Raw genomic sequence first — 22331 nt, forward strand, 5'->3', positions numbered from 1 at the left:
ATGTTGAGGTAGGTTACCTCTATGCCCACTTTCTGGAGAGTTTTTATCATAAATGGGTGTTGAATTTTGTCAAAAGCCTTTTCTGCATCTATTGAGGTATGATCATATGGTTTTTATTCTTCAATTTGTTAATATGGTGTACCACATTGATTGATTTGCATATATTGAAGAATCCTTGCATCCCTGGGATAAATCCCACTTGATCATGGTGTATGATCCTTTTAATGTGTTGTTGGATTCTGTTTGCTAGTATTTTGTTGAGGAGTTTTGCATCTATATTCATCAGTGATATTGGTCTGTAATATTCTTTTTTGGAGTATCTTTGTCTGGTTTTGGTGTCAGGGTGATGGGGGCCTCATAGAATGAGTTTGGGAGTGTTCCTTCCTCTGCAATTTTTTGGAAGAGTTTGAGAAGGATGGGTGTTAGCTCTTCCCTAAATGTTTGATAGAATTCGCCTGTGAAGCCATCTGGTCCTGGGCTTTTGTTTGTTGGAAGATTTTTAATCACAGTTTCAATTTCATTACTTGTGATTGGTCTGTTCATATCTTCTATTTCTTCCTGGTTCAGTCTTGGAAGGTTATACCTTTCTAAGAATTTGTCCCTTTCTTCCAGGTTGCTCATTTTATTGGCATAGAGTTGCTTGTAGTAGTCTCTTATGATGCTTTGTATTTCTGTGGTGTCCATTGTCACTTCTTTTTCATTTCTAATTTTATTGATTTGAGTCCTCTCCCTCTTTTTCTTGATGAGTCTGGCTAAAGGTTTATCAATTTTGTTTATCTTCTCAGACACCAGCTTTTAGTTTTATTGATCTTTGCTATTGTTTTCTTTGTTTCTATTTCATTTATTTCTGCTCTGATCGTTATGATTTCTTTCCTTCTACTAACTTTGGGCTTTGTTTGTTCTTGTTTCTGTAGTTCCTTTAGGTGTAAGGTTAGATTGTTTATTTGAGATTTTGCTTGCTTCTTGAGGTGGGATTGTATTGCTCTAAACTTTCCTCTTAGAACTGCTTTTGCTGCATCCCATAGGTTTTGGATTGTCATGGTTTGTTGTCATTTGTCTCTAGGTATGTTTGACTTCCTCTTTGATTTCTTTAGTGATCTCTTGGTTATTTAGTAGCACATTGTTTAGCCTCATGTATGTGTGTGTTTTACAGTTTTTTTCCTGTAATTGATTTCCAATCTCTTAGTGTTGTTGTCAGAAAAGATGCTTGATACGAATTCAATTTTCTTAAATTTACTGAGGCTTGATTTGTGGCCCAAGATGTGATCTATCCTGGAGAATATTCCATGTGCACTTGAGAAGTAGGTGTATTCTGCCACTTTTGGGTGGAATGTTCTATAAATATCAGTTAAATCTATCTGGTCTAATGTGTCATTTAAAGCTTGTGTTTCCTTATTAATTTTCTGTTGGATGATCTGTCCATTGGTGTAAGTGAGGTGTTAAAGTCCCCTACTATTATTATGTTACTGTCGATTTCCTCTTTAATAGCTGTTAGCATTTGCCTTATGTATTGAGGTGCTCCTATGTTGGGTGCATATATATTTATAATTGTTATATCTTCTTCTTGGGTTGATCCCTTGATCATTACGTAGTGTCCTTCCTTGTCTCTTGTAACATTCTTTATTTTAAAGCCTATTTTATCTGATATGAGTATTGCTACTCCAGCTTTCTTTTGGTTTCCATTTGTATGGAATATCTTTTTCCATCCCCTCACTTTCTGTCTGCATGTGTCCCTAGGTCTGAAGTGGGTCTCTTGTAGACAGCATATATATGGGTTTTGTTTTTGCATCCATTCAGTGAGCCTGTGTCATTTGGTTGGAGCATTTAATCCATTCACATTTAATTCAGCATTTAATCTATTCATTAAGGTAATTATCGATATGTATGTTCCTATTACCATTTTCTTAATTGTTATGGGTTTGTTTTTGTAGGTCCTTTTCTTCTCTTGTGTTTCCCACTTAGAGAAGTTCCTTTAGCATTTGTTGTAGAGCTGGGTTGGTGGTGCTGTATTCTCTTAGCATTTGCTTGTCTGTAAAGCTTTTGATTTCTCCATCGAATATGAATGAGATCCTTGTGGGTAGAGTAATCTTGGTTGTAGGTTATTCCCTTTCATCACTTTAAATATATCATGCCAGTCCCTTCTGGCTTGTAGAGTTTCTGCTGAGAAATCAGCTGTTAACCTTATGGGAGTTCCCTTGTATGTTATTTGTCATTTTTCCCTTGCTGCTTTTAATAATTTTTCTTTGTCTTTAATTTTTGTCAGTTTGATTACTATGTGTCTCAGCGTGTTTCTCTGTGGGTTTATCCTGCCTGGGACTCTTTGTGCTTCCTGGACTTTGGAGGCTATTTCCTTTCCTATGCTAGCGAAGTTTTTGACTATAATCTCTTCAAATATTTTCTCAGGTCCTTTCCCTCTCTCTTCTCCTTCTGGGACCCCTATAATGTGAATGTTGTTGCATTTAATGTTGTCCCAGAGGTCTCTTAGGCTGTCTTCATTTATTTTCATTCTTTTTTCTTTATTCTGTTCCGGGGCAGTGAATTCCACCATTCTGTCTTCCAGGTCACTTATCCGTTCTTCTCCCTCAGTTATTCTGCTATTGATTCCTTCTAGTGTAGTTTTCATTTCAGTTATTGTATTGTTCATCTCTGTTTGTATGTTCTTTAATTCTTCTAGGTGTGTGTTCTTTAATTCTTCTAGGTCTCTGTTAAACATTTCTTGCATCTTCTCAATCTTTGCCTCCATTCTTTTTCTGAGGTCCTGGATCATCTTCACTATCATTATTCTGAATTCTTTTTCTGGAAGGTTGCCTATCTCCACTTCATTTAGTTGTTTTTCTGGGGTTTTATCTTGTTCCTTCATCTGGTACATGGTCCTCTGGCTTTTCATTTTGTCTGTCTTTCTGTGAATGTGGTTTTCATTCCACAGGCTGCAGGATTGTAGCTCTTCTTGCTTCTGCTGTCTACCCTCTCGTTGATGAGGCTATCTAAGAGGCTTGTGCAAACATCCTAATGGGAGGGACTGGTGGTGGGTAGAGCTGGGTGTTGCTCTGGTGGGCAGAAGCTCATTAAAACTTAAATCCACTATCTGCTGATGGATGGGGCTGAGTTCCCTCCCTGTTGGTTGTTTGGCCTGAGGTGACCCAGCACTGGAGGCTACAAGCTGTTTGGTGGGGCTGTTGGTGGACTCCTGGATGGCTCATGCCAAGGAGTACTTCCCAGAACTTCTGCTGCCAGTGTCCTTGTCCTCACGGTGAGACACAGCCACACACCCCCCCCCACCTCTGTAGGAGACCCTCCAACACTAGCAGGTAGGTCTGGTTCAGTCTTCTATGGGTCACTGCTCCTTCCCCCTGGGTTCTGATGTGCACACTACTTTCTGTGTGCCCTCCAAGAGTGGAGTCTCTGTTTCTCCCAGTCCTGTTGAAGTCCTGCAGTTAAGTTCTGCTATCCTTCAAAGTCTGATTCTCTGGGAATTCCTCCTCCTGTTGCCAGACCCGTAGGTTGGGAAGCCTGACTTGGGGCTCAGAACCTTCACTCCAGTGGGTGGACTTCTTTTTTTTTAATTTTTTTAAAGAATTTGTTTTTTGTTTTTTGTTTTTTAATTTATTTATTTTTGGCTGTGTTGGGTCTTCATTGTTGCACGGGCTTTCTCTAGGTGCAGTGAGTGGGGGTTACTCTTCGTTGTGGTGCGCGGGCTTCTCATTGCGGTGGCTTCTCTTGTTGTGGAGCACAGGCTCTAGGCACACGGGTTTCAGTAGTTGCAGCATGTGGGCTCAGCAGTTGTGGTGCATGGGCTTAGTTGCTCTGCAGCATGTGCGATCTTCCCAGACCAGGGATCGAACCCGTGATCCCTGCATTGGCAGGCGTATTCTTAACCACTGCGTGACCAGGGAAGTCCCAGTGGGTGGACTTCTGTGGTATAATTGTTCTCCAGTTTGTGAGTCACCCACCCAGTGGTTATGGGATTTGATTTTATTGTGCTTGAGCCCCTCCTACCACCTCATTGTGGCTTCTCCTTTGTCTTTGGATGTGGGGTATCTTTTTTGGTGAGTTCCAGTGTCTCCTTGTTGATGACTGTTCAGCAGTTAGTTGTGATTCCAGTGCTCTCGCAAGAGGGAGTGAGCGCGTGTCCTTCCACTCTGCCATCTTGAACCAATCTCTGAGCTTTCTATTTTACAATTACTATACTAAAAATAATAGGGATTGAATCTTCTTCGTTGATGTATCCCCAACCCTTGGCATAATAGCCAGCACTAAGAATTTGTTGAATAAATTATTGTTTAATATATATAAACTAGTTAATCTAATAAAATCTCTATTTTTCACTATAATTAAATTATTTTCATTGCTGATTAATTTTTGGTGGGCTTTTAATACCACTGTTTTTAAATTTAAGAAAAGTATTAGAGCACTTCTTTTAACTATTAGCTTTACTTTTAAAGCTCTGAATCAAGTTTTTCTTAACTCAGTTTCTTTATACCATGTCTCTCCTGTTCATTTCAAAATGGGATGATTTCTGCACATGGATGTCCAAGTTTTTAGGCATGTTGCCACTTCCTGCCTATAGTTCTTACTGCCTTGATCTGGAATACTGAGCATTTTGAATAACTCCCTCACAACAGAAAGTCCAGTAGGTTTTTAAAAATCTTTGCTTGGGAAGAGAGTGAGGGAGAAAATGGAAATATCAACATATCTTCTATTTATGTTCTAACTCTGTAATTTAGCTAAGTAGAATGAACTCCACCATTTTGTTTAATTCTTAACACACCCAAATCTGTTATGTAGTAAGGTTTAGAGATTAAAACATAATGCAACAAAACTTACAGGAAAGCAGAAATGCTTCAGAGTTTCTACCCATTTTCTATTGATAGTTATCTTAAAGGAAAAATAGATGTGGAGGGGAGGAGAGGAAGGAATGGTTGAAATCCAGACGTTGGCATATCAACTTTCTTTTGTTCCTTCCTCTAGACTCTTTCAGAGGATCTCAAGGCTTTGGTATGTATGCTAACAACTGTCCATGGTCCCTTTGCAGTGTTTCCTGTATTGGTGAATGGCCCCAGCTTCCATCCAGTTAGGCAAGCCAGGAACACAGCTCCTCATCTCTTGCATTTCCCAACTCACCACCAAGACTGTTAATTTTACCTCCTCAAAGTATCTCAAATCTATCCACGTCTCTTCATTTCCACCACCAGTACCCTTAGCCATCTTCTTTGCCTTGGGCCAGTGCAATCATCTCGTACAGAAAATGCTATTGGTGCCCTGCTCAGATCTCTTTTACTGGTTCTGATAACCTACCTCACAGCTGCTTTGGCTCACACCTCCAACTTTCTCTAGAGTCCCTTGGACACTGGAGCCACAATGACAAGAGAAGCCTGGGAGGGAATCAGTCTCCCAGACCACCCTCATGGGGCTGCCTGTGACCAATGACTGATATGTGCAAGAGTACAAAAGCCCAGCTCCATTGCCCCAGGGAAGGACAAATTCTGCAGTGCAATTTATACTCTAGAGCCCCCTGTAGGATCAGGTAGAGACTAGGCTTCACCTGAAACCACATCTATTTTTAATTTTTCCCCTTCCTTATCCTGTTTCTCTCATTCACATACATAGAAGTTTCTCCTGATAGCACTCCCTTAATAAATCACTTCCACACAAATCCCTATTTTAGGCTCTGCTACCAGGAAATTTACCCTGAAACAACTCCTAGCTGTTCTCCTTGCATCCACTGTTGACCCCTACAATCTGTTCTCCACATCACAAATATGGTCATCCTTTACACAGTGCTTAGACCCTGCAAATGATTTTCACTGATATTAGGATAAAAGCTAAACTAATTAATGTGTCCTGCCAGGCCCTGCATGAATGGTCTGCCTGCTGACCTCTTGCTGTTTCAGCTTCTCTCCCTCCACTCTCCCCTGCTCCCTCCCTTCCAGTCACACTGACTTTCTGTCTACCCCTCATATCCCCAAGCTTCCCTCTGCCTCAGGGTCTTTGCACATCTTGTTCCTCTGCTTGGTATATTTTTCTTTGCTACTTTTATGCAGATAATCCCTACTCACCTTTCAGCTCTCAGCTCAATTGTTCACCTATGTGAGCAGGGATGTATCCACTGGGCCTTGGTTTAGAAGTCCCTTCCTGACTCGAATTAGACTAGCATTAGTGTTCCTGCCACATCCTCCCATAACAATCTTGTACTTCCCCTATCAGCACTTCATTGTCACTGTTTGTTTTCATGATCTTTGCACTAGACTGTAAGCTCCATTAAGTCAAGGACTGTATCTTTTTAAATTAATTAATTAATTAATTCAATAATTATTTCAATAAATATTTATGTGCATCTACAATATTTTAGGCATTGTGCTGGTTGCTGGTGATACAAAGCATGAAAAATTGACAATACTCCAGCCCTTTGGAGTATACAGTGTAATGGAGAATATAGAGGTAAATTAAATAAATATTTTGTTAAACTATGATAAGTGCTATGAAAGAAAATTACAGGGTAGTATCTGATTCATCATTTTATTCCCTTTACCAAGCACCATGACTGATACAGAGTTGGTGCTAAATAAAATCTTTAAATGATTGAATTAAAAACTTGGCTATTTTTTCCCTCTCTTTTCCAGACAAACATCTAGTCCTCTGAGAGCCAACAACAAACTTTTCCATCAGAATGAAGAGGCTATTTCGATGTACACTGTTGATAAGTGGAATGAACTTGAATGACTCTACTGACCCCAGGGAAATTTCTAAGAAGAAAAAAGGGCATCAACATGCCTTCCTTCAATATGTTTTCTAAGGAAATCAAGCTTTCCAAATCAGCCCTCCTAGAGATTAAGCAGACTAAACAAGTTATTATTAATTGTTTTCTATAACTTGCACATTTATGATATACTTGAGTGGTGTTTTTCTTTTGTTTATATATATCTGGGGAAATTTGGCATAAATGAGGTTAATTTTATAGGGCTCAAAGAATTATTTTCAGATTTTAAGCTGTTATATGTGTATATACATTTAAATATCTTTTTTTACAACCTATTGTTTGTCACAGTCTTGACTGTTTTTCTACTGATGTTCTGTTGGACACTCATGCTAGTATTTTATGTCAGTGATGTTCTGAGGGTTGGTGGCTATGTGATACTTGCTATTCAATATGTTTAATACCATCCATGGTTAATGTATAATGTATTTGTTTTAGAACCCTTTATCCATCACCAGTTTCAAATAACAAGATTGTTCTATGGGAAAACACAATCCAGTTTTTATAATGTATTGGTCTATGGCATGCTACCTGGGAAGCACTGTGGCAAAAATGGCTGACTATGTATGTGTAAATAATGTGTAGAGAAGATGCATGTGTGTTTAGCCACCCCAAGATAAATATATGTTCAGAAACATGCATATATATATATATATGCATGTTTATATATATATATATGTAGCTCATTGTAAATATATATCGAGAACACTTCATTAAATGCTAATATCCAAGTGTAGGAAGTAAATAGAAATACAAAGGAAAGAGAGGGCTTTGGACTATTTTTAAATTTCTGTTATTTTTAATAGTGTACCCCATTGCCATAAGATATCAAAATATTAAGAATTACCAAAATGGGGACTTCCCTGGTGGCGCAGTGGTTAAGACTTCACGCTTCCAATGCAGGGGGCCTGGGTTCGATCCCTGGTCGGGGAACTAGATCCCACACGCATGCTGCAACTAAGAGTTCACATGCCACAACTAAGGAGCCTGCCTGCCGCCACTAAGACCCAGCACAACCCAATTAAAAAAAAAAAAAAGAATTACCTACATGGTGTGATTATGCTTTCCTGCATTTCCATGGACTGATAAAATATAGTATCAGGGAAAGATGTCACATACAGTACCTGCTCCATCTTGCTGAGGAAACAGTCAATGTAGTCTCGAGGGTTATTATGATCCAGGGACTTTTGATGCTCCTTCACTTTTTCCAGAATAAAATATTTAACATCATCAAGCCTTTTTGAGAATGCTTTGTGCTCTCCAGGGAGATACTTTATGAGTTTTGGCCATAGATTGTAAATCTAAAATGAGAAAAATAATACATCAGCAATTCAGTTTGTGAAGAGAGACCAGTGTTTCTAAGTGGAGCACCTAACCCTCTGAGTGGTCTGGCTAGGCAGAATCCCTTCCTCCAGCTTCCGAGCAGAAGAGAAGGGAGGGTGACCATCACGTACATGAGAGAGCAGCCCCTTCCCATCTCCTTGCTCAACCACCCTTGGCCAACCTCAGAGTCAAGAGGGGGAGAATGTGCGTAGGGGCCTTAAAAGAAACGTAGGCAACTGGGAACGTGATGTCTTCTTTTGTGGGAGTCAGCTCACAGAAACAAGCAGAGGGCAGCCTTCCATAGGTGCTGGGGTAAGCGACACTGCACTCATCCACTCGACAAGACACACGTGGTGGGAAGGTGACAGTGCTTGTGTTGGCACGTGCTCATGGGGCAGGGTGAGGAGCTCGCAGCCCTTTACCCTGACTATGGGCTCCCAGTGCCCCCATGAGATCAACCGCAAGGGCAGATGCAGACTTGGCTTTACCTGGATCCAGGGAGAGTTTATTTGATTAAAATTTTTATTTAACAAACTCAACAGGGAGAGTAACGTCTTATTGTTGTAGTGGAAACGCTCGTTGAAGAGGACAGAGCAGATCACGTTGCAGGAAGCACAGGAGAGGGTGAAGACAGGGTCCAAGGGCTGAGCTGATGTGAGAAAAAAAAAAAACAATTCTAACATTTAGAATTTTCATCAGCGTGCATTAGGGCTTCAAGAACAGGGCCTCCCTCTTGCTCAGATTGATACCCATGTTTTATTTTCTCTAAACTTCTTCAAATTAGGATGTAGGGATCTTCTACTAGTACTACATGCTCTATAGTATTATACTATGCTACTACTACTAATTATTATGTTTTTCAATGAATACTGTATTAGTCATCATAGCAACAAGTAATATGGAGTATTATACATGCTGGATATTGTGTAAATGTTTTGCAAACTGTATTATTTAACCCTCATTCTGAGGTTTGAATTTTAGCCCCATTTTTCACATGAGGAAACTGCATTTTAGAAAAGTTAAGTAACTTGTCCAAATTTACACATCCAGTAAGTACCGAAGTTGGGAGATGAATCCAAACAATGGGATTCGTGAGTCCTAAGTAACAGTTTTGGGTCATTTTCTTCCTGCCGCCTTTTTCCTAGTCAACGTCCTGACTCATAGAGCAGATTGTGGACTATTGCGTGCCTCCCAAAGGAGGAGATTTGGTGGGAAGCTCTGTGTGTAGAAGCCCCTTGCCCCAAAGGATGGTCGATGGAACGCACCCTCTGTTTTCCTGAGCTCCTCCACCAGAAACTGGGCCTCCTCCTGGACCCTCTCCTCGAGGCTCCTCTTCCCCATTCCAAAGTTCCTCAGGGTCATGAGGGAGAAGCGCCGCATTTGTTTCCACCTGTTTCCATTACTGAAAAAGATTCCTAGGAAAAGAAGCAAAGAGCAGGAAAGAATTTTGCATCATGGAGTCCGACTTTCCCTGAAGCTTATCTCCTGTGTCCACCCTGCACTGTTGCCAGTGCCCTTTATCAGGGATTTAGCAACTGGCCTTTGAAGAGCACAACATATTCTTTGGTTTGGGTGAAATATTTGTCACAAAGAAAATAAAACCCAAGTTCTGGTCAACAGAGGGCAGGGGTGATGGAGTCAGGAGGCAGGATCACTGGCAGGTAGAGAACATTCCCAAGTGTGGGAAGGGCCCTCTGTCTGGTTTTGTTAAAAGTAGTAAAGACTGGCATGTGTTCTCACAAACCTCTTTCCTGAGTGTCTGTTTTACACTTAATATCCTTCTAACTTGTGGTTTAATTCTACCTGTGATTTTCTCTATTAGAGGATAAGCAACTGGAAAGCAGAGCAATAGGGAATATACGTTTCCATTGGCCTCTGAATTTACTACAGCTGATGTTAGCTAATCTGAACAAGAAGAAACTCAGGAGCAAAGGAACTCAGTATGTTCACACCAGTGTTTTTTCATTCCTTCCTCTGTACAAAACCAGTTACGTGTCCTGAATTTCCTTAATGCGCCACCAGTTTCCTAGTGCCCCAAATCCAAACCTCAGGGCATCTTCACATCCCTCTTGCCCTTTACCCTATACATCTGCTCTTGGTAAGTCCTGTCGATTCCACCTCCAAAATGTCTTTCTCATCTGTCCCTTCTTATCAATTCATACTATGCTACCACACTTCAGGTTCTAAGACTTTTACGGATTTTAAAAGTTCTAATCATCTTCAAACCAGTTTCCCCTTTCACTCCTGTAAATCTACAGTTTCCAGGTTACTCAAAATCAAATACAGGGACAATTAGGCTGGTGCTAAAAATCATTCAATGAGTCCCTCTACCTCACCCCCACCTTCCCACCCCGGTCTCATTCTGACACCTTTAAAACCTCGAACAGTTCCATCATTCTCTCCCTTGGCTCTAACTCTGAGCTTATAGACCAATCACAGCTGTTCACTAAATGCAACTACATTGTTTTTCACCCTTATTTTGTTCATTCTCTCCTTTTTGCTGACAAGTCTGTTCCCGCCCTATTTGCTTTGTTGAGTTTCTAGCTTTCCTTTAAGAGCCATCTTGAAAACCTTCTCTTTGAAGTCTTCCCTATCCTCTACTGGAGGTAATCTTGCCTTCCTTTAACTGAATTGGCTTGCGTGATGCTTTAATACAATTTATCTTTTCTACCTTGTATTACAGCAATTTGTTTACTTGTGTTACTTCCTATACTAGATTTTACTTAGTTAAGTGACTGGTGCATCTCTCCAAATATTTCCTGTGACACATGATGATCTCTTACCTTGTACATAGAAGATGTTCAATACACAATAATTTAAATATTCATTTCACATCTACCAAATTAGCAAGCATTAAAAAGAAATTTTGTACCTAAAGCAATCAAGCTTGTGGCAAATTTGGTGCATTGTTTAGCCTCTTTGCATATCACGACCTATTTTGGAAATTAAAGCAATATTTATAGCAAAAACTATTAAAATTGTCTTTGATCCATTAATTGCTTTCCTAAGAATTTACACAAAGAAATAATTCAGCAAAAGTTTAAAAGGTGTACACTGCAATGTCATCTATACTGACTTAAGAAATTTGTAAACAATCTAAATGATAATGATAGGGTAATTTTTTGCATAATTATACAATGATAGTAAATCAATATTAGGAAAAGTAAGCAATTGTTCAAATCATGATTATGAAAACTATGTAAAAATAGCAGAAATGTTAATATTTAAAAGAAAAATCAGTACACAAATATTCCTATACTATAATTACAACTATGTAAAATATGTGTGCATATGAACATCTGGGAGATGGTACATAAAAATAAATATGTTACATCAACTATACTTCAATTAAAAAATTAAAAAACAAAAAAATTTAAGAATAGGTTAGTGTATTGAGACTATGGTTACTGGTTCTGGGTTCTAGACTTAGGCAAATTGAACTCAAATCTCTACTCCAAAACTTTCTAATTTGGGTGAGTTATTTAACTTCTGTTGCCTCAGCTTTTCATCTGTTGAATGGAAATAAAAAATATTTTCCTCATGGGGCCACTGTGTTAACTGAATATGGTAATACATAAGAAACCCCCAGCACAGTACCTGGAACATAAGAAGTATTTAATAAATATTAGCTAATATTATATAATTATAGCTATTATAATAATTCAATAATATCCCAATTATTATTATAACATCTAATGTTTATAATAATTAATAATAACATTATTATTATTATTGGATTTTAGGAATATTTTTATCTCTTTAAATTTTTAACTGTTTTTGCATCACCTTTAAATCAAAAAGCAATTACAAATTTGGTAAAATTTTTATTTAATCCTTAATTAGACTTTTACATGTTGCCTTTTTTTGCTCTTCATTTATTCTTCCATTTATCTAATAAATTTTCATTGCTATCCTGTGCCAACTAAAGCATGTCACTTGCCATCCAGCTCTACAAGGATTAGGTCAATGGCCACTGCAGTCACTGACCTTCAACAGACCCTGAAAGGAATTCAGCGGGGAGATCAGGAATGAGGCACTTTGTGCTCTGGGGAAACTGACAGAACAGGCCTTCAGATAGTTAGATATTTTCAGGAGAAAACTTTAGGAACTCAATTTCTTGCATTTCCTCATACTTAGCGAAGCAATAAAATCATTGAGACATCAATGATTTTATTGATGACAATAAATAAAAGGAACAGATGCGAGACATCTGTTCCTCGTGACTAGCAGCAGCCTTCTACTGAGATGGGTGCTTGATTGCACATACCCCCTTCGCTAAATCATATATATACTGACCTCCCCCACTATCTCTTCGGAGCAGTTTCTCAGAGCTATCTGAGATGCTGTCTCCTGGGCTATAGTCCTCAGTAAGTCCCCAAATAAAAGTAAACTCACAACTCTCACACTGTGCATTTTTTTTTGGTTGACACCGGCTGTATGCCAGATTCTAAAAATATTACTACCGTGAACATTCTTGTTTATAATTTTTCCCACATCTTGTATTATCTCTCAAGATAGGTTTCTAAAGGGGAATTACTCCATCATTATGGATGTCTCTTTAGAGAAGTTTGGTTGTTAAGGGGCAAGAAACCAGGAACAGTAACCGAAGGGAGTTGTGAGGAGAGTGCTGTGGAATATTCACATACTCCTGGGAATGATTCACTGGAGAGTGAGTTTATCAGTCACAGTCCAACCAGCAAAAGAGAAGCCTCTCTCAATATTTAAGACAGAGGAAAATTAATCCAGGGAATTGGTTTTAAGGTGATGGAAACACTGAGAGGCCAAACCAGGGACAGTGAGACAACTAGTAATTATCAACAGCTGAAAACTGCTACCATCTCCCCATGGAAGGGACAAAGGAGCTCAGTGGCTGGGGTTACCTGGCCAGGAACCAAAGTGGCCCTGGAGTTAGTACGGGGGGACGTGCAGCTCTTGGAAGAGATGTTATCTGAGGCACAGAGAGAGGGGGCCCTCTGGCTCTCCTTCCACTCCCCAATCTCTTGCCAGTGCCTCTCTTTGGTTGATCCCAGTCAGAGCCAGCTGTTGAAAGAGTGTGGGAATTTCAGCTTGCAGTAACTGTAGCACTGGGAACCAGGGCCAGTAGGGAAGAGAGAGGAGTGGCTTTCAAGACAAGTGGAGAGAGATGGGTAATCAGGGATGGAGAAGGCATTACCAAAGAAGTAAAATCCTTGGGAAGGTGAGATGCTATAGGATCTAGGGCACATGTGGAAATTTTCCCTGTCAAGAAAGGGACACTTTTTCAATTGTAACAGGAGAAAAAAAAAGGAGAATGTGGGTGTAGGGGCAGATAGACCCATAGATAAAATGTTAAGAAACTGGAGAGTTCCTTTCTGATACTTCTGTTGTTACAATGAGTTATGATACAGTGGTTCTGAGAGAGGAAATGTATAATGGGGGTGTTAATAGAAGGAATGAGGAGTCTCTGAGAGTGGAAAAGGGAGCCAATCAGAGGAACGTGTTGTATTAAGAGTCTAACTGAGGTTTAAAGTATTAATTTAAAGGGAAGCCAGTGTAATTACTGAGAGAATTTCTCTAGCAGTGTTTATCTTCTGGACACACGCACAGAGAAGAAGATGGTTGAATTCTTCCAATGTTGGAGTATATGCCAGGTAAATGTGATGGCGGGAGAGAGTGCCGATATATTTTCTAGGTTCTGATTACAATAAATGAGCTATGTGAAGGCTGCTTTGATTCACTGATGCTGTCAGTTAAAAGTTTAAGGTCAAGGCTCTTGACAATATCTATTTCAGAGGAAAATCTGACATCTTCTATTGCCCTATTCCGAAACTGAAATGCTTTTGGGAGTCCAAATCTGGGAACGTACACATATACACACACGAATCTCACATACAGTAGTCAGTCTCTTCTTTTCTACACGGGGAGTTCAGCGTTGGTCCAGGGTTGTCTGTGACTCAATGCAGAAGGCTCTCTAATCCTATCTTCCGCTGCAGAACCACTTGGCTCCCACTTAAACTTCTGTTGTTCAAGTTTTCCCTTATCAGTGCAGAGGTGATACTTTCCTCTTCTACCTGCTTGTTGTGGGCAGATTGTGTTTTCCAGAGTGAACCACAACAATATCTCCCATCCCTCATTCTCTTCTGTAGTGTGACCACCACCACCTCCCCATCAAGAAGGGAAGCCTAATTCCTGTCCATTTGGATTTGGGTTGGCTTTTTGGAATTACTTGCAATGAATAAAATGGTTCTATGTTCTAAAATTTGGTCTGAAGAAGCTTTGCAGCTTGGAATGCTCACTCTCCAGAAGCTCCCCCTCAGGATGCCCCCTCCTGGACTCCAGGCACCAGCGAGAAGCCCAAGCCACATGAGCGGGCCACTTGGAGATGCTCTGTTGACAGGCCCAGCTGAGCTCAGCCTTTGGGTCATCCTTGCCCAGCAGCCAGACTTATAAATGAAGAAGCCTCCAGATGATTTCAGCCCTCAGCTATTTGAATCACCCTTAGCTGCTTTATTTGGAAAAAAACAAAATTGGATGTCTGCTAAGGCCCCAGGCCTTGTGGATCAGAGAAAACACCTTCCACTGTGCCGTGTTCAAATTCCTGATCACAGAATCCATGAGCATTAAAAGAAAGTGGGGGCTGGGGGGTCGTTGTTTTACATCCCTGAGTCTGGGGTGGTTTGTTACACAACAAGAGATAGCTGTGATACTTTCCTATTTTTCTCACTTTGTTCAGAATCTATACCCATTATGTAAATATCTTTTTAAAAAATATACTTCTTTCTCTTTACCACACCTGCATCCCTGCAGGCGTGGACTGTTCCAAGGAAGCAATGCCCTCTCCACTCCCACTGCACTGGGGCAAGTACGTGCATGGGTGAATAATCACATAGTTGGTTGTTTCTGTTTATGTAAACTAGATTCCTCAGTAGGTCTCTACAGTTTATATGTCCATAGATATAGTACTTTCCAAAAATGTTACAGCATTGCACTCCTCCAGGTAAAGAATGAATGGCTGTTTATCCATACCTTTAAGAGCACTAAGTTATTTTAATTTTTGCATTCTAGCGACTGAACAATGGCATCTAAAACTAGTGTGTGGATTGAATGAATACGTTAAAGTAAGAGGGCCTCTCTGGCACTTGCCGCCCGCGTGTTGGTAGAAATCCCAGAGTTCTGCGTGTCGGAGGCCCTTCCGCCGTGGCTGCCATTGCAGAGCAGCAGCCATGGCTCTGCGCTACCCATGGCCTTGGGCCTCAACAAGGGCCACAAGGTGACCAAGGACCTGAGCAAGCCAAAGCACAGACGCCACCACTGGTGCCTCACCAAGCACACCAAGTTTGTGCGGGACGTGATCTAGGAAGTGTGCTGCTTCACCCCTTAAGAGCGGCGGGCCATGGAGCTGCTCAAGGTCTCCAAGGACAAGCGGGCCCTCAAGTTCATCAAGAAAAGGGTGGGGACACACATCCATACCAAGAGGAAGAGAGAAGAGCTGAGCAATGCCCTGGCCGCCATGAGGAAGGCAGCAGCCAAGAAGGACTGAGCCCTTACCCTCTGTGCACAATAAAACTTTTTCAGAAAAAAAGAAAAAGATAAAGTAAGCACTTAAGCTGTTGCAATCTGTCAATGAGATAAATATTTAAAGATTAAGACACTAGACAAAATATTGAGTTGATAGTTAACAGAAAATGTTTCAACAACTTGATTAGACACAAATCCTCAGCACTGTATTACAGTGTTCAAAGATCACTAGATCAGAAAGCTATCTAGTATTTTAGCAGACATTTCATTTTTGAAGGTGTTATGGGTTTGTTTCCCCTCAAAATATGTTGATGCGCTGGCCCCCAGTATCTGTGAATATGACCTTATTTGGAAATGGGGTCTTTGCAGAGGTAATCAAGTTAAAGTGAGATCATTAGGGCGGGCCCAATCCAATATGACTGTACGCTTCTAAAAAGGGGAAATTTGGACACAGAGACATATATACACAGAGAATGCCATGTGAACATGAATCAGAGATTGGGGTGATACATCTACAAGCCAAGGAACAACAAAGATTGCCAGCAAAGCACCGGAAGCTAGGAGAGAAACATGAAACAGATTCTCCCTCACAGCTCTCAGAAGGAACCAACCTCACTGACATCTTGACCTCAGACTTCTGGACCCAAAACTGTGAGACAATAAAGTTCTGTTGCCGTAAGGTTTGTACCCAGTTTTTGGTACTTTATTATGACAGCCCCAGGAAACTAATGCAGAAGGAAAACTAAAATATCAATGAATGGTTCTTCTTTTTGTTATTTTCCAAGATAGAAAGTTTTAGGAAAGGAAGAGCTGAGTTATCTGTTCCCATTACAGGCAAGTAAGGAGCAGTAACAAGGATTTTAGAGGAAGTTTGAAAACCAATTTTCTCAGAGTTGTGAAAACGGCAATTTTTTGAGCAATAATTTTTTCCCTCTTGAGCTCAATCCAACCCACAAGCTTCCCGCTCCAATTAAAAGTTCATTTTAGGGGCTTCCCTGGTGGTGCAGTGGTTAAGAATCCGCCTGCCAACACAGGGGACACGGGTTCAAGCCCTGGTCCGGGAAGATCCCACATGCCACGGAGCAACTAAGCCTGTGTGCCACAACTACTGAGGCTGCACTCTAGAGCCCGTGAGCCACAACTACTGAGCCTATGTGCCACAACTACTGAAGCCCGCGCGTCTAGAGCCTGTGTTCCGCAACAAGAGAAGCCACCGCAGTGAGAAGCCCGCGCAGTGCAACGAAGAGTAGCCTCCGCACACCGCAACGAAAAGTAGCCTCCGCTCACCGCAACTAGAGAAAGCCCACGTGCAGCAACGAAGACCCAACGCAGCCAAAAGAAAACAAAAAAGTTGATTTTAAAGCTTACACACAGACAATGTAATCAACATGTTTAGAAAAAAGGGAAGTAGTAGAGGGAAGGTTTGGTTGCTTCTTAGGTGAGCAAATGCATCCTGATCTTATGTAAGAGAGATCAAAAATTGCTTCTCTTTTATCACTTAGTACACTGCATAATATTTAATTAATTATTCATAAATATGCTTTGAAAAGAATTAAGTTTCTATTTCTTTGGGGCTTGCAATTTTACAATTTGAAGTGGATTGGAGGAGACTTTCAGGTTGTCCTAGGCTTTTGTGTGTGTAATACTTCATACATATGAAGGAATATATGTAACATATGTCTAAGTTTTGAAACATAATAATAAAATAATTATCTGTGAGCCTATTGTCCCACTGAAGAAGTTGAGCTTCGCTAAGACCATTGTAGCTCCCTGTGTGTCACCGCTCTGATCCTACCACCCTCTCCCAGCTCCCTCACCACCGCCTCCCAACCGCCCCCTCATCCCCAAACCAGGCTGACATCGAAAACACAGTAATTTCTATACCTAGTCATCTGTTTATTGTTGTTGCCACTATGCCACTGCAGCCTTTGTACCCTGTGAAATGAAACCCCAAGCGTGGCTTCTCCAGCTCCCTAAACCCTAAGACCTCTGGGTAACAACTTTTTTTTTCAAAATGTTCCCAGATTGTTTTTTATCACAATCATATTTGCAGATTTACCTTAAAGGGAATTTGGAGTCTGTTTTTGATGTTTATCTCAATAGAGTTATCAGAGCATCTGTTGAATAATAAAAGAATTTGTCTGGTCTTTGTCCCTGGTTCCTGGGAGAGAGCTTCTAAACCCTTGGACATGCCCACTTCTAACACAGAAGTGTCTCTGTTATTCATGCTGAGTCTCTGGGATCACACTTGAGTTTATGATAATGAGGTGACTCATGGTGGATCCCTAGACAGTTTCGAGGTGGGATGGGCCATGCCAGAAAGACCAACTTTGTATTTAGAGAATTGGAGCTTTTAGCCAAGTGATATCAGCCTGACCTCCTGACTTTCAAGGAATAGAAGGAGCTAGAGACTGAGTTCTATCACATGGCCAATGACTCAATCAATCGTGCCCAAGTAATGAAGTTCCAATGAAAAAATCTGGACACCAAGCTCTGGTGAGATTCCTGGTTGGTGAACACATCAATACATCAAATGGGTAATGCATTCTGCTTCCTTGGAATAGAATACAGAAGCTCTGCATTTGGGCCCTCCCAAACCTTGCCCTATGTGTCTCTCCATTTGTATCTTTCATATAAATAGAACTGTAATTGTAAGTATGGCAACTTCCTGAGTTCTGTGAGTCATTCCAGCAAATTACTGAACCTGAGGTGGCCACGGAAACCCTGAATTTTTAGCCAGTTGGTCAGAAGTGTGGGTAACCTGGAGACTCCTGAACTTGTGGCTGACATCAGAAGTGAGGGCAGTCTTCTTGGGAATGATGTCCTTAACCTATGGAGTCTGCACTAATTCTGGGTAGTTAGTATCAGAATTGCAGTGCAGTATTGCAGCATCTAGTTTGTAGCTTGTTGCAGAACACTCATTAGGTTAATCAGACTTTTTTGCTAAAAAGAATTAACTTTTATTTTGAAACATACCATATCCTCTCTGGTTATCGTCAATAATTGGAATATGTCCTCTGTAAAGGAATTCATCACCTTGATCAATTAGAGCTTCCTTCACCGCCTCATATCCATGTAAGACCACAGTGATCTGGGATCCAAGGTACAGAGTGTAAACGGGGCCATACTCTTTGGCCAGCTGGAAAGAGATGCAAGTGGCTGTAAGGGCTATTGTGAAATCTCTCCATTGGAGGCTTCAGTGGAAATTAAGTAATGATTCACATGTAACTTAGACTTTGCTCTGTTAATTTCCTTTCAGGAATTTAACCCAGGGTACAGTCATGGATTCATTCTTTCCTTCATCTATACATGCAACAATTGAGCAAATATTTACTAAGCACCTATACTGTGTCAGACACTGTGCCAGGAACCCTCATGGAACTTAGAGTCTAGTGGAAGTAACAGGCAGTAAATAGCCGAACAAACTACATTTGCAATAGAAACTGAGCATAATTCTATGAAAGCGATAAAGAATGTACTATGTTGGATGATAATGGGAAAACAATAAAATAGATGAGGAATCTATGAGGAGGTAACACTTAAGGTAAAATTAAAGATGAGAAGGAAGCAGCCAGGATAAGGGCCAGAAGGAGAGCTCACTAAACAGGTATTAAAAAGGATGAAATCTATATATTTATGATAGCATTGTGCCAAGGGGAAAAATAGAGTGCTACAACATCTGACAGCTAGGGGTGTTTTCAAATGTATTTTACAACCATGCAGTTAAATTCAAAGCAGCCATTTGAAATTACTTATATGAGGATGTACAATGGTGCAGAAACATGTTCAAGTTCTAAATTAAATTGTTGAAAAATAAAATTATGTTTAAAAATCCGTTAGGGAATTCCCTGGCGGCCCAGTGGTTAGGACTACGTGCTTTCACTGTCAAGGACGCGGCTTCGAGTGCTGGTTGAGGAACTAAGATCCTCCTGCAAACTGTGTGGAGCAGCCAAAAATTAAAAAAAAATCCATTTGTTAAAAAAATCCACTTGTATATTATAATCCTCCATTTTTTATTTATGATAATTATTTCTGAGAAGCAAAACTTGACACCATTTTTTTTGCCTTTTTTTTTTTAACTTAAATGGTAGAGAGTTTTGCCATTTTGTACCTCTTTTCTCTGTCCCAGGAAAATGAAACTTACTTCCTTTGTTCCCTTTGAACGTGTCTCTATATTTTGGGGCACAAAATGCCAGGTCCTCCTCTCCCAACCTCACCCTCAGCTGATGACTTTGCTCCCTATTTCACAGAGATAATAGAAATAACCAGAAGAGAATGTCCATATGCTTCTGCCATAGCATCCACTTGTTTACCTGACTCTGTGCCCATGTACATAGTTTTCTGTTAATATAAATGACTCTCCATGTTCCTAAAAAAGGCCCAATTCTCCAACTTGTGCACTGGATTCTAGTCCTTTCCAGCTATGGCAACATGACTTTCCTCTTTACAGCAAAATTGAGCAACATCACCCTATTTTCCCCCTTCCCCAGGCCCTGGCAACCACCATCCTGCTCCCTACAAGTTTGACTCTTTTAGAGTCCACATTAAGAGTGCATATAGTATTTGTCCTTCTGTGTCTGGCTTACATAACCTAGGATAATATCAAGTTTCATCCATGTTGTTGTAAATGGCAGGATTTCCTTCTTTTTTAAGGATAAATAATACTCCTCTGTGTGTGTGCATCATATTTTCTTTATTCATCAGAGGACAGTAATTAGGGTTGTTCTGGAGAATATATGCTTGCACAATGAACTCATTGAGATAATACTTTTTCCCAAAGAATATTTCCAAAGGAGTCAATGTCAGTCAGGGTAGCAGAGCTGGGCTGTGTCAGAACAAGATGTGGGGATCACTCTTTAGAAGGAGGATCATAAAGTATCCCACAGATTAGTATAAAATAGTAATAATAATATAAAAAGACACTTACTACATTTGCTTGGCTTGCCTTTTGGTAAGTGTTACACGCAGAGGGGACTGGAAGCCTTTCAGTCAAAGTATGTTCTGACTTCAGAATTTTCCCATTCACTAGAATTCAACCTGTATCTCAGGTCAGGTCAACACACCTCACTACCTGCTCTAAAGTGATCCAATCCAGAAAAAAAAAAAAAAAGGTATCTGTCTTGTAATACAGAAATAGACACCCCAAAGTGTCTTAGTGGTGAGTAAAACTAAGAAACCTTGAAGATGACATGAAGATAACCTGAAGATGACCCCCCCTTACCTGGAGATGACCAGCCTCTAATGAAACCCCCTTACCTTGGAGAGAGATGCAGGGACGTCCTTGAGGTTTAGCTGCATCAGATTCCCAATGATGGGAAGGGGAGTTGGGCCAGGTGGAAACCTTCCCCCTTTGTGACTTTTCTTCCACACAAAAAGGAAAACCAGGCAAGTGACACAAATCACAAGAGCAAGAGTAGTGATTTCCAGCAGTGCCATCTCAGCCACTCGATGTTGGTAACTGTCTGGATTGCTTGTTAGCAAAGTCTTGTACACACCCGGTGTATGACCTGCCAGCCACAGGCTGGTCTGAGTTCTTGGGCTTGGGAAAAAAACACCCTGGAATTGGTTTTGGCAGTATTTACCTTCCTGAAACTTGAGATTAGGGAGGATTCATATTTTTCCTACCTCTTGTTCACAAAATCTGCAACTTTTGATTTTTTAAGCCTCTCCATTACATGTACTATTTCCTTTTAGCACTAATGATTCATTAACTATAAAGCTGGGGGATTAAAAGGTACACACTATTAGGTATAAAATAAACTACAAGGATATATTGTATAACATAGGGAATATAGCCAATATTTTACAATAACTATAAAGAGTATAACTTTTAAAATTTTTTTCTAAAGATTTTTTTTGGGGATGTGGACCAGTTCTAAAGTCCTTATTGAATTTGTTACAATATTGCTTGTTTTATGTTTTGGTTTTTTGGCCACAAGGCATGTGGGATCTTAGCTCCCTGACCAGGGATCAAACCCGCACCCCCTGCAGTGGAAGGCGAAGTCTTAACCACTGGACCACCAGGGAAGTCCCTAACCTTTAAAATTTGTGAATCACTATATTGTACCCCTGTAACTTAAATAATATTGTACAGCAACCATACTTCAATAAATAATTTTTTTAAAACTAACAAAAAGGGCTTCCCTAGTGGCTCAGTGGTTAAGAATCCACCTGCCAATGCAGGGGACACGGGTTCAATCCCTGGTCTGGGAAGATCCCACATGCCATGGAGCAACTGAGCCCACGAGCCTAGAGCCTGTGCTCCACAACAAGAGAAGCCACTGCAATGAGAAGCCCGCGCACCGCAATGAAGAGTAGCCCCCCCACCTCCCCACCACAGCTAGAGAAAGCCTGTGTGTAGCAATGAAGAACCAATGCAGCAATAAATAAATAAATAAATAAATAATTTATGTTAAAAAAAAGCTAACAAAAATTTTTTTAAATTGCAATCTACAATGATTGATTTTTAAGTGTTAAACTAACCTTATATTCCTAGGATGAACACCTCTTGTTTCTCATGATGTAATAAAACTTTTCTATTTTGCTGAATTTGATTTGCCATTACTTTGGCAGGGATTTCTGTACCTATGTACATGAGGAATATTGGTTTGCAATTTTGTTCTCTGTAATGCGTTTGGTTTTAATATCAGGTTTATGACAGCCAGATAAAATAAGTAGGCAAGTGCTCCACTTTTTTTCTTTTTAGTAAAAGTTTTAAAATTTTTAATTAAAAGGTTAGTATTATTTTTCCTGAAAA

At 40.3% G+C, this 22331-nt stretch overlaps 1 protein-coding gene and 1 pseudogene across 2 annotated transcripts in view; one reads left to right on the forward strand and one right to left on the reverse strand.

The window, feature by feature from the left end:
* Window positions 1–21010, reverse strand: part of LOC307058462 (cytochrome P450 2C23-like) — a gene marked incomplete at both ends in the record, with an annotated part of 31661 nt that extends 10651 nt beyond the window's left edge. Inside the window, 5 exons of the mRNA XM_079711923.1 lie at window positions 7879–8055; window positions 8566–8726; window positions 9343–9492; window positions 18551–18713; window positions 20831–21010. Coding sequence (XP_079568049.1) covers window positions 7879–8055; window positions 8566–8726; window positions 9343–9492; window positions 18551–18713; window positions 20831–21010 — 831 coding nt within the window. The remainder of the gene's footprint in view (window positions 1–7878; window positions 8056–8565; window positions 8727–9342; window positions 9493–18550; window positions 18714–20830) is intronic.
* LOC307048922 (large ribosomal subunit protein eL36-like) lies at window positions 15280–15596 on the forward strand (annotated as a pseudogene). Its single transcript has one exon. The product of its transcript is annotated as a large ribosomal subunit protein eL36-like (transcript).
* Window positions 21011–22331: the final 1321 nt, after the last annotated feature.

Source organism: Hyperoodon ampullatus (assembly GCF_949752795.1).
Source record: "Hyperoodon ampullatus genome assembly, chromosome: 1".
Lineage (NCBI taxonomy): Eukaryota > Metazoa > Chordata > Mammalia > Artiodactyla > Ziphiidae > Hyperoodon > Hyperoodon ampullatus.